This window comes from Telmatherina bonti (genome assembly GCF_933228915.1).
Source record: "Telmatherina bonti genome assembly, chromosome: 22".
In the NCBI taxonomy this organism is placed as follows: Eukaryota; Metazoa; Chordata; class Actinopteri; order Atheriniformes; family Telmatherinidae; genus Telmatherina; species Telmatherina bonti.
In genome coordinates, this window is record NC_136631.1 from 16,125,031 (window position 1) to 16,140,116 (window position 15,086).

The 15,086-nt window shown below is 37.6% G+C and overlaps 2 protein-coding genes across 2 annotated transcripts; one reads left to right on the forward strand and one right to left on the reverse strand.

Moving 5' to 3' along the window:
* Nucleotides 1-5,032: 5,032 nt before the first annotated feature.
* zdhhc22 (zDHHC palmitoyltransferase 22) lies at nucleotides 5,033-6,624 on the forward strand (the record flags this gene model as incomplete). Its single annotated transcript, XM_079261786.1, has 3 exons — nucleotides 5,033-5,073; nucleotides 5,708-6,265; nucleotides 6,347-6,624. Exons 2-3 carry the CDS (start codon nucleotides 5,710-5,712, stop codon nucleotides 6,622-6,624), a joined length of 834 nt encoding a protein of 277 aa, XP_079117912.1. The 5' UTR covers nucleotides 5,033-5,073; nucleotides 5,708-5,709.
* Nucleotides 6,625-7,707: 1,083 nt separating this feature from the next.
* On the reverse strand, nucleotides 7,708-13,576 carry cipca (CLOCK-interacting pacemaker a). The gene is made up of 4 exons (XM_079262725.1): nucleotides 13,488-13,576; nucleotides 12,182-12,298; nucleotides 10,880-11,049; nucleotides 7,708-10,546 (listed from the first exon to the last, which is right to left on the reverse strand). The coding sequence occupies exons 2-4, from the start codon at nucleotides 12,285-12,287 to the stop codon at nucleotides 9,755-9,757; spliced, it is 1,068 nt and encodes a 355-aa protein (XP_079118851.1). The 5' UTR covers nucleotides 12,288-12,298; nucleotides 13,488-13,576; the 3' UTR covers nucleotides 7,708-9,754.
* Between the last annotated feature and the right edge of the window lie 1,510 nt (nucleotides 13,577-15,086).

Genomic DNA, 15,086 nt, shown 5'->3' on the forward strand with positions numbered 1-15,086 from the left:
TGAAAGAGCGACACCAACTCGCAAGTTGTTTACATTACCTGACAAGCAATGGCGCAACAAAAGTCTGTTCCATGGTCCAACATTAAAGTGGAGACATTTCTTTGCTTGGTTGCTGAGGAAATTATACAGAGGGAACTAGATGAAGCGACATGACATGAAAAAATCTATCGAGAGCTTTCCGACTCAATGGCTACGGCTAGCAACGGAGTTTTCAGCAGTGTCGAGAGAAGCTGAAAGAGCTCAAAAGTGACTTTCGGCAGGTCATGGACCACAATGGTCGGAGTGGATCAAACAGATGAGACTGAAAGTGGTTCCAACTAATGGATACAATTTATGGTCAGCGACCGGCAAGCTGCAGACCAAGTAGCAGATTGCCTCTAGGTCCTGTGTTGCTATAGAGCAGGGGTAGGCAACTCCGGCCCTCAAGTACCATAGTCCTGCAAATGTTAGGAATTTCCCTGGTGCAACACACCTGATTCAAATCAATGGTGAATTAGCAGACTTGTGCAGAGCTTGACATAAAACGCTGCACAAGTCTGCTAATTAACAGCAGTGAAACTCCTAACATTCGCAGGACTGTGGCACTCGAGGGCCAGGGTTGCCTACCCCTGCTATAGAGCTTGCTTGACATCACAATGATTTTGCACAAACCCCGCCCATTTCAGACCTGGTACTAAATTGTAATGGAAAAGAAACAGCACCAAGCTGAGATGAGTTGAGGCGAGTTAAGTTGAGACAAGCTGATACTAATGGAAAAGAGGCATAGGAATCTAACGGTGAATACATATCAAAAGAATGTAGGACTGTAACAGAGTGGAAATCACAATATGGGTGGAAATTAGTTACTTGGTCTGCGCTCTCCGAGTGCTTTTCTAGTTATGCTCTTTTCCTTTTGCAGAGTGAGATAAATTTGGAAAAAGAAAGAAAGTCATTACATTAACTAACATGCAGAGGAAATCAGGTAAACAACAGCAGCATCTAACACAAAATGTAACATTTCTTTCATAGAACTCTTTTAAGTATCAAATTATTGTGGTATAAGAAGACAAACAGACTGAAAAAGCAAGAATCCTTAAGAAAGGATTCAAAACATTTCCACTTACAATCCAAGTCTGAGTTTATCATTATCCAGGTACTTACTAAACTGTACTCTTTTCGTTTTTAGCTGTGTGCCTTAAATAAGACACATGTAGGAATTATTGCATATTTTTGTTTGTTTCCATGGTTTAGATAAAAGGCACTAGATTTTTTATTCATTTAGAGCACGTGTGTAAATCTCATGCTCTTGACAATCATATTCTGCAGGTTTTTGTTGTTTCTCTGTTTCACTGAAATCAATAGGTCAAAGTGAAGAATTTTACAAGAAACTGTAGGATCTACTCCATTTTAATCAGGTGTGTTGGAGCAGGGATACAACAGTAAACCAGCAGGATATTGGACCATGAGGACTAAATTTAGATATTTCTTCCTCAGAGCATCTTCAAAAATATTAAATTATAGGACTTATTAATAGAACCTGTAAAACCTACAGGATTTGACTCGATCAAGCTAACAACTCTGTGCTAGATTCCAGCTTAAATACTCTCGTTGGAACAACAACAACAACAAAAACATCTTTATTTATAGAAGAGACACAAATAGAAGCTTGGAAACAGGACACAAGCCCTCTTTAGTGAACAACATTAATTACCTTTCTAACTGTCCATTACCAGCGTTATCAGATGTGGTGAGCAAAAGATCATTATTAATGGTGTAAGGCATTTTCAGCATGAAAACAATTTCTAACTATAGTCTGACATATTCTTACTGGCCTGCCAAAATATCAAATGTCCAATATAAAGGCCACATTCTTCCATTATAGTGAGACAAAAATGGCAGGAATTGTTGTTTATTTCAATATGCCTTTTCTAAAGAACTGCAAAGCCTAAAAATAGATAAAAACACATATTCAATCATAAATAGCAAAGGATGGGTAAATTTGCTAAATGCAAGCTACTACCTCACCTCACCCACAAACAAGGTCTCAAATCTCATTTTAGAAGTCAAACAGTTTAGTTAAAAACTATTTAATATGCAGAGGAATAAGTCAACAGGTTAAACTACTTGTTCATCTGACCAGTAAAGGCTTTTGTGTCTGTGAAACCAACAGAGTCCAGACTGAAAACCAGCAGGCAGCAGCAGGAGGACTGGGGACTAAACGCAGCATGAGAGGAAGCATCACGTTGTCTAATATTTTAAATTAGATCCTTACATTACAACGAAGTCTGCTGAGTCAAGGTTTATTAGCCAGCTGACTCTACGAGGACAATAGGTGCTAGAGTGGAGAGAAATGATGCACCTGGTTTGGGTGTAACAGCCTGACACGTTGCCAGAAGCATGCTCATCCTGAGCAGCCACAACAGCAGCATACCATGCCTTAAACTTTGGAGCTGAACTACATTTTCATATTGCATTTTCATATTTAAGAAAATCCAGTCAAATTTTTTGGCGAGTCAATGTTAACCCCGCTCTCTGCAGCACACACATTAGTCTGCACCCATCTCCCCGCAGCTTCGGTTTTAAGTTGATAAAGACGATTGCGCCATAAATAGCACAACAAACCCCGCTAGTGCACATTAATTTAACCAAATGGACTGTTTAATATCCACATCGCTCACCTCAAATTGATTCCTGATCGCTGGCGTCAAGTGGCGATGAAGATGCTGCTGTTTTTTTCTTTCCTTCAACACCAAAGAAACAAGAGAAACTCCCACCCAGCCAGGGACCGTCTGACAATTAGCCTGTCTACATGCAGTTTAGGGAGTGTCAACCAAAGGCACGATTTCAATTTTGTCTGTAAGAATCTCCCATCTTAATTTTGATAAAAAGCTATGATACGAACGAGTGCGGGAAGATTAAAATACAGTTTTTGCACACAATAAAACATTATTTTACATTGTTATTTCACTGTGGTTGATTTGTAGATGGCATCATTCATGTTATTTTAAGATGTATCGTAGAGACAATGGTAGCTATCGTATGTTTCTGATAATGACAAATACCAGAAGCTGCTAAGAAAAGCAGATTTATATCCCCTCAAAACATGTAAAAATGTCAGACGTCTTAATGTTTTTAAAAAACAAACCTTTCATTTCTAAATAAGGTATAGTTGGAGAGGATGGTGGAGCTGTTTTGTCATATTTTCCTTCATAATTGATTGTTCAATCAGTCAAAAGGGCATCGTTGGCAAAGTGGGACAGGTGGGTCAGCAGTCTTGGCAGGGAACTTTGATATTGAAATAAAAGACTGAGTAAATGACGTCACACACAAAAAAGACCCCCAAAACTTTATTGTTATGACTGTTGCGACGCGTGATTTCTATAAAGGGAACAAACCTCAGCCATAAGTTCATCTGAAGTTAATCAATGTTCCATTTGGATAATGAAAAGCATTATAGTGTAGAGACATATTAGTTATATTTAGTGTGACTGAAATTATTTTTTTTCTCCCCCAAGAACACAAAAAGTAAGATGTTATGGAACTAGTAATCTCTATCACTTATTTTTTATGTTACCCTTAGATCTTAAGGAAAAAGTTAAGTTTTGGTGTTTCTCTGGACCTGCCTGCACCATGGTTTTTAAACAGAAATCTGCTTTGCAGTATGTGCATGTTGTTTTTACCTGTATGATTTTTCTTTTAATACTAAAATAATAATACATTTGATTTATACTGCCCTTTACATCACAGGATCTCAATGGGTTACAGGTTGACATTATTTTAAGGAAAAACCTTCCTACTACGTTGTTGATGCGTCCACAATCCACTTGTGTATACTGAAGTGGAGGTTTAGAAGACAAAAAGCTGAATATTTAAGGATAGATTGCCACCTACTGGAGAAATCTTTCTTCCCCTGCATTCAAACAAGAAGAGTGATGAATAAATACCTTTTCCTTTAACAGTTAAGACATACTCAACAATCAATGCCACACTGTAGCTATATATTTATCTAATTTATCTGCATAAACATTTCTTAAATATTCAAAAATCATCTGTTTCACTAAATAGATACATTTATTCGAAAATAACATATCATGACTGTGCATAACTTTCCCTGTTCTTGTTTTATATTGTCTTCTGGATGTCATTTATGGGTACATGCTAAGATTTCTTTTTTTTTTTTTTTTTTTTTTTTTAAAGTAGCTACATTTAAATTCATGAACATGATCGGAGCAGATGTAACCCAGACCAACAGGGGGCGTCTTAGATAAACAAGTGGACACCCTGATTGAACATCGTCTGTCCTGCTTTTCAGAGAAAAGGCTGCTGGGCTCAGAGCCGAACCATCGTGGTGCTGAAAGAATTGCTCTTCTGCTCCCTGACATATGCAGGTAGGAAGCTGCGTCGTCATGGAGACAGATTGATGGGAATAAAATAATTAACGGCATCCACGATCGTGAAACAGCTTTATTCTGCAGGAAAACATATGAATTTTTTCATTCAGCTCATCTATTCGTCTTAAGTAGAAGGCTATATTCCATTGTTTTTATGAACCAAAAATAGCTCAAAACGTAGGATTAAAGTCGAAATTTTAGGATCCTCTGACATATTGTGATTAGCTCATTTGGAAACGCTGTAGGTAAGAAAACGATTAACTAGAATAAGTAAAATATATTTGTATTCTCAGTGGTCAAAACATACACAATTCTCAAGTATTCAAAAATTATCTGTGTATTTACTGAAAAATATAGATCCATTTGAAAATGGCATAGCCTCTATAACTGACTGTATATCACGTTTGCCATTTTTGTTATATATTATCTGGTATATGTTGTAATCTGGGTGTCCTTAAAAGTTGTAATGCTGAACACATTTTAAAAGTAGCTACCTGCATTCAAAATCATGAATACAACCAGAGCAGACGCATCCAGACCAACAAGGGGCGTCATAGATAAACGGGTGACCACCCTGATTGAAAATAGTCAGCGAAGCTTAAATACGCCTTCTGTCCTGCATTTCAGAAAAAGACTGCCAGGCTAAAGACCCGAACCTCCGTGGTGCTGAAAGAACAGCTCCTCTGCTCCCTGACATCTGCAGGTAGGAAGCTGCGTCGTCATGGAGACAGATTGATGGGAATAAAATGACTGATATGCACGGCTGCGATGCAGCCTTATTCTGCTGGAAAGCTGCTATGAATGTATTTTTCTGACGTATGCATTGACCTTAACGATTAGGCTACATTCCTATTGTTTGTGTATGAACCAAAAATAGCTCAACATAAGTTAGAAGTTCATGTTTTGATCTGTAAGAGAATCCGGTGTTTTGTTCATTTGTAAGCGCTGTAGGTAAAGAGATCACTAGGAGAAGGAAAAGATATTTTTGGTATTCTCAGTGGCCAGTAAGGGTCCCTAGACCCTCATTTGTTCAGAAATGAGTTCTTCTCATCAGCAGACTTGTATTCTTTTTAAAGATAGATTCAGCATGCTCCATATCCATTTCCTCAAACCAATCTTTACTTTATCTGAGGAAAATGTAAAGTTTGCAATTAAAGACACCTTATTATTGATATTTTTTTCTTATAATCCATCATATGTAAGCTATATTTAAAACCTAAAGTAATTTGTTCTGATGCATTCTTACATAATATATTAAAGCATTTTGTATATGTCTGACTAAATGTACTTAAGTACTTCAGTGCTGCTGCTGACTGCATATTTTCTCCCTGACATAGACATGTTCACCAGGATGTTAAAACTGAGACTGCTCAACGCTATAGCGCCTGCATACTTCTTTGTGGCCACAGCAGTCACCTTCATCTTACAGTTTTGCCTCTTCATCCCAACAATCTTCCCAAATCCTGATGTGTCACTGAGGGGCTCTACAGCTTTTCATACAGTTTTTTTCCTCTTCATGATGTTCAACGCGCTGGGGAATTACATAATGACGATTAAATATCCAGCTGAAAGCGCCAATGAAACTGCAGTCCCAATGTGTTCGCCACACTGCTCAGACAAAGTCGATGCTCACTACCTCCTCAATGGCCGCCATTTCTGCAAACTGTGCAAGAAGGTGATTCTCAAGAGGGATCATCACTGTTTTTTCACAGGGAACTGCATCGGCAACAAAAACATGCGCTACTTCATTATGTTCTGCATCTACACATCGTGCACATGTTTGTACTCTTTGGTTCTTGGTGTTGCCTTTCTAACAGAGGAGTACTCCATGTCCTTTGAGAACCCACTGACCTTCCTGACTCTCCTTACTCTCTCTACTGGTTACTTCTTCATGGGTAAGTTTTCCAGTTGCACACGATGAATCAACACACCTTCTGTTATGCTAATTCATCCTTCTCAACATCCTCCACTCTTAGGAACAATCTCAGGCTTGCAGTTGTTCCTGGTCCTGATGCTCTATGTGTGGCTGGGCATCGGTCTGGTGTGCGCAGGATTCTGTTGCCAGCAGGTGCTGCTGGTGGCCCGAGGACAGACCTGGTGTCAGATGCAGAGAGGCGAGTTTGTGCAGAGTCACAGCCCCTGGAGAGCAAACCTAAGGGATGTGTTTGGTACCCGCTGGATCCTTGGCCTGATCTTGCCTGTTCAAACAGTTGAGACATGTGCTGAAGACACAGATGCCCATAAACAAGACTGAGTGATACTTCCAATAAGTGATTCAAGATGCTTTATGTCTAAAATTATCCAGGAACTAGCTAGCTGTCAGCACACAATCTGTTAAAGACAGGAGCCATACAGTCAATGTCAAATTAGTGCATAACGTAAGTGCATCCTTTAGTGCAGAAATGTTTACAATCAGTCCTTGAGGGTCACTATCCTACAGGTTTTAGATGTTTCACTGCTCCAACACACCTGAGGCAAATGAACGCCCAAAACAGTTTTTTTTTTTTTAGATCTGCACAAACCTGTCAATAGATGTTTAATTTGTGTGTTAAAGTAGGAAATACCTAAAACCTGCTGGTCAGAGCCCTTTGAGATCTAAAGCGAGACATTTCTGATTTAGTGGCTTTGTAAAAGGCAATATTAAGGCAATTTAACTGAATATTTACTTACAGCATTTAACTTAACTTTTATTTAAAGTGACTTAAAACAAACTAAGCATTTAAAAAGCATTCCATTCTTGCAGCATGATATAAAACACTGCTTTGCATGCCTTCACAGCTTTGTACTATATGACAACCTGTGCCATGCCACTCTCTGAGATTATCATTCAAAGTGCATTGTTATCCTTCATGTCCTTATTGGATGCTAGATGTGGCATCCGGGATGCTAAGGGTGGTTTTCACCTGGTTCTTAAGGGCTATCGAATGAGGAGAATAAGGCACGTCTGCTGCATAAACTGCCAGGCTTTTGCTACAACATGTTGAGCCAGATGTTTTCTACTGAATCTAATGTGACCGATCATTTCTAAGAATGGCTGGAGGAAATGTGAATTACTTTATCCAGGGTATTATTCACAATGTGCCATAAGGTCATATCTAACATGCTTATAAATGACCACAATGATGAGGTATATTCTACTCTGCTGATGATAGGACAGAGTATTTTCATAATATGGACTTATCAATTTTCCACAACCAGATTTGAAGCATTTAGTATAAAAAAAACTTAGATAATTTTTGGACATAATTTTGTCAATATGTCTACAACAATAAAAATATTTAAATCACACCTGGTGTTTATTTTTCTTCTTTAATAAAGACACATTTCAGCTGGACAAGTGACAAAGAGAATGACCTTCAACAAAGTAAATAATGAGTTTTTATGGAGACAGAATACAGAATACAGAAATCACATCAACAGGCAATATCGTCTTGCTTGAAAACAATTTACTGATTCGTTGTTTTTCAAAGACTTGTGATTAAAACCCATCTTACTAGTGGTTTTGCTGCTAAAATAAATAGAAACAGAAGTTTACACTGAAAACACAAGTAATATCTCATGGGAGCAATGGTTTATCATTTCAAAATGAAGAATTAGTTCTTTGAAAGCTATTCAGTAACATTCAACTTTCCTCCACATGACATTCATGTAAAAAGACAAGCTGGCCAAGCATGGATTTAAAGGCAAAACAAAAAAGTACATAAAAGGCACAGGTATCCAGATAAAGATTTCTATTCACATCATTTCATCAAGAAAGTGCAAGTGTCTGCAATATGAAACCAAGCATCAAGCTTTTATCTATGTCCAAAACCTTTATGTTACACCATACCAAAGCAGCAATGCAGATAACAGACGCTAAGGCATGACAATCATTAAGCTACAACACTTCACTTGCTACATTTCTATGCAAACACTTCCCAAATACACCTTTTCAAAAAAAGAAGCAAAAACTTTCCCTCAACTGGCAAATTTGGACTAGTCATGACTTTGCTTGCATTATTCGAACCGCTTTCTATTGTACATTATTGCAAATAAATAACACTGACACTAAATAATACAATTTATATATTACAAAGATAACATATCAAAAAGTGGGACCGTGATTTTTTTTCCTGAGAAATATTTGCTCATTTTGAATTTGATAGCTAATGTTAAGACTGGCGATCTATGAATGGTGTACCCTGCCACTCGCCCAAAGGCTGCTGGGATAGGCTCCAGCCCCTCCACGACCCTTGAACGGATTCAGTTTGGTTTAGATAATGAATGAATAAATGAATGAATTTGACAACAGCAGGTTTAAAAAAAAAAAAAAAAAAAAGTTACGACAAGAGTAAGAAAGTTCTGAAAAAGTTGTCTACTTAAATGTAGAAAAAAAACATGCACTGCACAAACCTCGAAGAATATGGGACTTCATTATAGTTTGTAATTTCTATTTCCTTTCAGATAAGCTGAAGAATAAAAAAAAAAAAAACTCATTCTCTGGTCTGCAAATAAATGACATTCTTTTTTGTGATAATGGAGGCTAAAGCAGGCTTTTACCAGCACACGTTAAAAGAAAAAAAAACAAAAACAAGGGGGTGGCTAATACGAAAACAGTTGCTTATATGATTCTGTCCCAATTTCTGAAGCATGATGCTGACACAAAAAAAGTCCAAATGTGCATATATTTATCAGGAAACAAAATATTTGATATGTTCTTTGAAAATTAACAGCTTGCACAGCGTCCCTACAAGGCAGGTCTTCTCTACTCCCAGCTGCTGCTTGAGAATACAAACTGCCTAACAAAGAAAAACATCTGCTCATTATGCTGAACTTGCATTAATCCAATAACAATTTATACAGAAAAAAGGGACAAGACACTAAAAGATGTATGACTGAGATCAGTTATCCATAAGGTCTTCTGTTTAATCTTATACAATTCATCCTCATGTTTTCTCTACAGCAGTAACATAAATGGCCTGTTTAAGGAATCCAACGTGTCATCTTCTACGTGCTTTAAGGCATGCGTTAATTAGGAGTTTGACCTGCAGAAGCCATAGCCCTATTGCAAGTCATACTTGCTATTTTGCAACAGCAGAGGCAAGAAAATTTATTAAAGGCAAGGGTTTGAAATATAAACATGCTTTTAGACTCCCACTGCCTAACAGTGGCTGTGCTTCAACTTTATGCCAAATTAGCAGTTTAAAGTGTTTCTGGCTTTCTGACAATCTTGTATGAAATGAGCCTAAACCTCAGATAAAAGGCTGAACGATAAGTTCTGTCCTTATCTCTGTTCAGATAATCACTTGACGTGCATTTTACCACTTTCCCTAAAGCATCTTGTGACCTGCTGATTGATTCTCCTGCAACCAGAATCAAAACTGTTGTTCATGTGCATGAACATGTCATGCTAAGACTCTCTGAGTTTTAGGCCCCCAGTGTTGCTTTTCTGTATCCTGCAGAGACAGCTGGAGTTTAGTCCAGAGCTGTGGGTCCCCGCTGCTCAGGGCCTCCAGCAGAATAGCAGTGTGCTCCTGAAGCTGCAGCAGCATGCCCTGCGTACGCTTATTGTCCTTAATCAGCTGCTTTGTGCGCATCGTAATCCCGAGCAAGCCGGACTTGTTGAGAACGTTGTAGGTATTGCTGAAACGCTTCAGTTTGTTACTGTGCATGGAAATGGCATCCTGGTATTTGTCTGCAGGCATCGTGTTGCTGTCTGTCACCGTACTAAATCCCTCTGCGTAGGATGGCAGAGCGCTGGTTCCTGCTTGTGGTGTGAGAGATGTCTCAGCAAGTTGTTCCTGACTTTCAGCGGCCTGTGATTGGTTGGTTGTGGTTTCAAAGGTACAGATGGTTTGGGTTTGTGTCTGCAGTGCCGGCAGTGGACTGGGAGAGCTGTAGGGCCTGTGGCCATGATGGTGTCTCCTCTGTCGGGGCTCATAACCCGATGCAGCACTTGCCCTCAGCCTTGAGGATTCCCCCCTCTTAGTAAGTGCGTCCACAGGATGTGGGGCAATTCTGGGATAGGACTTGGGCATGAAGCTTTTTGATTGCCGCACATTTTCAGAGCCAGCCTTCGGACAGCTGCTGTTGCCGTTTGATACCATGGGCTGAAGAAGAACCACCTGTGATTGGGGCATCACTTCTACAGATGAAGGAAAATTCCACTGTTTTTCTGCTGGAACTACAGAGGATGGCTAAAGAGAAAAAAAAACACATCTTAGTCTTACATTACAATGTATAATATGACCTTGTAAGAGACAATCTTCAATATTAAAAGGATTTAACTATGAAGTGAGACATATGAGTATCTTTTAAAAACCCAAAGACCATCAGAAAAAAAAAAAAGCATCTAGCATCCAGCAGACATTTCAATCGTGAACAAATGATATGTCAACCATATCTAATAATACAAATGACTAGGTTACTAGTAAATTCAAAACACCATTATAGAGTCTTATTTAACAGATTAAACATGCCAAAATAATGAAATTAACAGTAGTATTTAGAGTATATATTTTTATTTTTACCTGCTTTACGACAAAGTTGTTCATGATGATCATTGGAGGGAGTCCAGGGTATGAGCCTCCCACCACAGCCACTTGTGGACCAGCTGGTTCTTGACCAAATATTGACCCATTTCTTCCTGCATCTTCTGAATCTGTGACCTCGACTGCACTGAGGTACCCGGAGCTGGCATCTGATGATAAGAGGATCATATTATGGGTTTCATGCTTTAATGGAAAAAAGATGCTGTGTGCAGAGAGCCAGAACATTAGTATTATAAACACTGGCAGATGTAGATACGCATCTTTAAACGGCCTGAAAAAGGATACCATCACTTTGATAAAGGGGGCAAATACAAAAGGAGGTCAGCCTTCATCGTATAAGGGACCGTCCCACAAAGAGAATATGACCTAGATCTCCAGTTTTGATTAGAGTTGACTTTTTTCTAGTTAATTTCTGATCAGAATCATTTATGATGATGTAAATAATAATTATATGCATTTACATTAAAGTCATCAAGGTAAACAAGCTGCTGTCAATATGAGACTATTCAAGCAACATAAATTACAACACGATGTGCAACTTAAATGTTAAATAAAACCAATACAATAGTTGGGGGACCACTGTGCATCACCTCACCCAACCCACTCTTGCAGACATGTCGTGATAACTGTGTAAGTGCATCTGACATTATGTTAAAATTTTACTGCCATTAATGTAACAACCAACAATTAACAGAGGTGTGTGTGGCTGTACAAAGGAAGAAGGTAAGATGGTTGCTGGTGGAACCATTGTGGAAAAACACAGAACAGATCCTCAACAAGCTTAATGACCTAAATGTAAAAGTTTTGCTAGCAACAGTCTGCTGATGCTAGAAAAGCAGACTTTAATTTTTCTCGTAAATAAACACTGAACACACTGTGCTTTTTCTTACTGCCCTCATACCTGTAAGCTTAGCCGAATTCACAGTACAGTGAAGTTTTGTGGTTATCTGAATGGCTATTTTGTTAGATGATGCTGTGGATAGAAACTGTCTGGGGCAGAACAGCTGTTTAAAATGTTTTTTATCCTTATCTTCTTTTTTCTTCTATTATGAAACATTTAGACATCTAACAAAAGAAACTGGGGAAAAAAATACTTTTTTAAACAACTTCCTCTGCCAGTGATCACAGTTGTATCATCAATGTAGCCTTTAAACGGATTGTGACGGCTATTGAAATACTCTACTTTTTAGCTAGCAAATAATGCAATTATTAGGAGGTGTTACTATAGTTAATCATCTCAGATTTAAGTGATATCAAACAGTGGTTGGAACTATTTCAAACCTGAGAAGCCTGAATCTCGCTCCAGGTCATGTTTGGAAAATCCAGGGTGAGGCGTCCGGGTGAAAGATGGTGTCCTGTGTGCATCCAGTCTGCTAAACCCACTCATGTTTATATCCTCTGGACAAATAGAGAATTAGAATTTTAATTATATTAACCTGTTTGTAAGAATAAGAAATGCAGTAATAGCTTAGATTAACCTTTTCTGTCATTTCAGGTTTGCAGAGTAAAGGAAAATCTAATATAAAGAAGTGAGACTAACACAAGGAGAGAAACACACTTTACAAGTAAAAAGATGTCATTTTAAACCAGCACAATAATAAGATAATATAATATAATTCACTGTGATACAGAAGCAGGTAAAGATGAAAACATACATTATAACAGAAGACTTGTGATGATAACAGAATAAAGTGACATTAGGCATGATGACATTGTAATGGTCCCCCTAATCAGTCTATTCAAATAATTAATAAATGCTATTTTAAGTTTCACCTTTTCTCTTTTACTTTAGTTTCTCGGCAGTAAATAATTAATCTTATTTGGTCCTGGAGAACTCCAAAGCAATGAGTTTTTATTTGATCGACCACTCTCAAATCACCTATTCACCTAATTACCGTTTATTTATAGATAAATAAACAGATAGAGATAGTAATGAACGATGGTATAAATACATTCACCCATAAAGCTGATGAGCTAATAAAGAAAAGAAAGCGCTTCTTTGAACTGATCGTTGAAGTTAAAACGTCATATCAACGCAAAATGAACTCCATTATATCAATTTTATCTCTGCAAAAGTTGTCCTCATTTCTGGATTCAGCTACTCGTTGAAGGCCTGTAACCCTCCACAGTAAATCTGATTGCAGAGTAAATGCCAGCTATGCTTTTCACCACTTCCTCAAGATAAGATAAAGAAATAATCGCGAGTAAAACTTATCAGAAGCGGTGAATCTCAGCTGTTCATAACCTAAATCATGTGCAGCCATTACGGTTGTTAGCATGCGCAGCGCTAATAATCACTGTTGGCTAAATGATACCCACCATCTAATGGTTGACTTTAACTTAATAAGACTACTGCAGAAAGAAACACAAAACAAAAAAACAAAACAAACAAAAAAAAACAAAACAACTTAAGCTTCTAGCTGTATCCACCTCGGTAAGTACTTTTTCCTGTTACTTTCTGCCCCTTTTCACTGCTAGCACAATTAGCTTAGTGATGCTAATGATAGCAGATTTATGCTGGCAGCCAGGTCTTTCTACTACAGCCAACTGACTATTTGGTTAAGAGTATTGTTTTTGCAAACCTTACCAATATGCCAGTTGCTGAAAAACTAAAATCTGATAATAGCTGCATCCAAGTTTCCGTACTCCAGCTGATTTTCGACCCTCAAGCAGGTTACGCCCGATAACCTATTTTAAATTAACTATAGGACCATAATATGGTCTTACAGGCATTTAGAATGAAACGTTGCTTTTTACATACAGTTTTTTTGTTTGCTTGTGTTTTTGTGTTTCTTCTAAATAACTGAAATTAAATAGTCCAATCTCGAAAGAATATAATGTTATTTGATTCTCGTTTACATAGGAATCAAGAAAGGCGACTTGAGATGGAATGTGCCTGTAAGACGGTACAGAGGGCGTAATATCCTGGTAAGACGGGACGTGACTGACGTGTGTGCACAAGTTGCCAGGGAAACGGGTCAACTCATGTTTTTTCCATCAGACTGATGGCGAAAATGAGTGCTTGTTTCCTCGAGCAGACTGATAGATAAATCCGGAAATGTAATTATGACAATTATTCAAAATGCACAGCATGGCTAATTTTAGGGAAACTACTTCTGAATTAAGCATCTCTGAAATATGACTACAGCCAAACAAATATCTAAACGGCACAAATGTCCCCTTTTTCTAAATAAATAAATAAATAAATAGATAGATAAAATTTAAAACCTTGTGTGGTGCTTTTAACTTTCGTTAATTTATTTGCCCAAATTTATGTTAATTCCATATTTCAACCGTGGGGATGCTGTTGACTCTTGTGGCTGATATAACAGAGGCACTCCTTCCATTATCAGTTTGAATAGAAAAGAAAAATAGTGTTATCTATTTTCTGACCCACTTTAGCCTATTTATGCTGCAGTCTATTTCATATGCAGTCAGGTGAAATGGCAGCTGGATTTGACCATTTTACTGTCAGCCAAAATTTTTTAAGAACTTTTTTGGTGTGAGGTGAGTTTATAGAATAATCACAAAATTCTTGACAGTCATAAAAATTTTATTACAAAATAAATATTTAAATGAAATTGAAACACTAACACAGTAAAAATGTTTTTTTTTTTTTTTTTACATTTTCATAGATTTTCTTTGCTTGGTACATATAAAAAATAGAAGGACATAATTTTACATTGCTAAATTAATCAATCCCCTCCATACTGCAGTATTTTTAAAAACAGAGAAAGGAAGTTAGCTGTGTGGGATTATGGGAGACATGTCACCATGGGGAAAACCTTGAAATCACAAATGAAACTATCCTTACAAAGATTGAAAGTTACAAACTGTAACAGGCATTAAAACCTCATGACTAGTGCTAAAATATTCCTGATTCACTGGGCTTACCTTCTGCACAATTTCTGATCTACTGTTGAATAAGTTATTTAACTGAATTGGTCATTTTCTTTATTCAAATCCAGAGATGGAGCCACTCATCAGGAGCATGTCTGTCTTCCAGACTACTCTTTTTGTTCAGTCGATTTGGCAAAATTCAAGTTTTGTTAAATTATTTTAAGTGATCAAATTTAATATTTCTCAAGTTATATATAAAATAACAAACACACATGCACACACACTGTTGTGGATCTCTCTTCATTTAGTAAATGTGAATAAAAGCTATTGTCTAGGTAGAAACTGA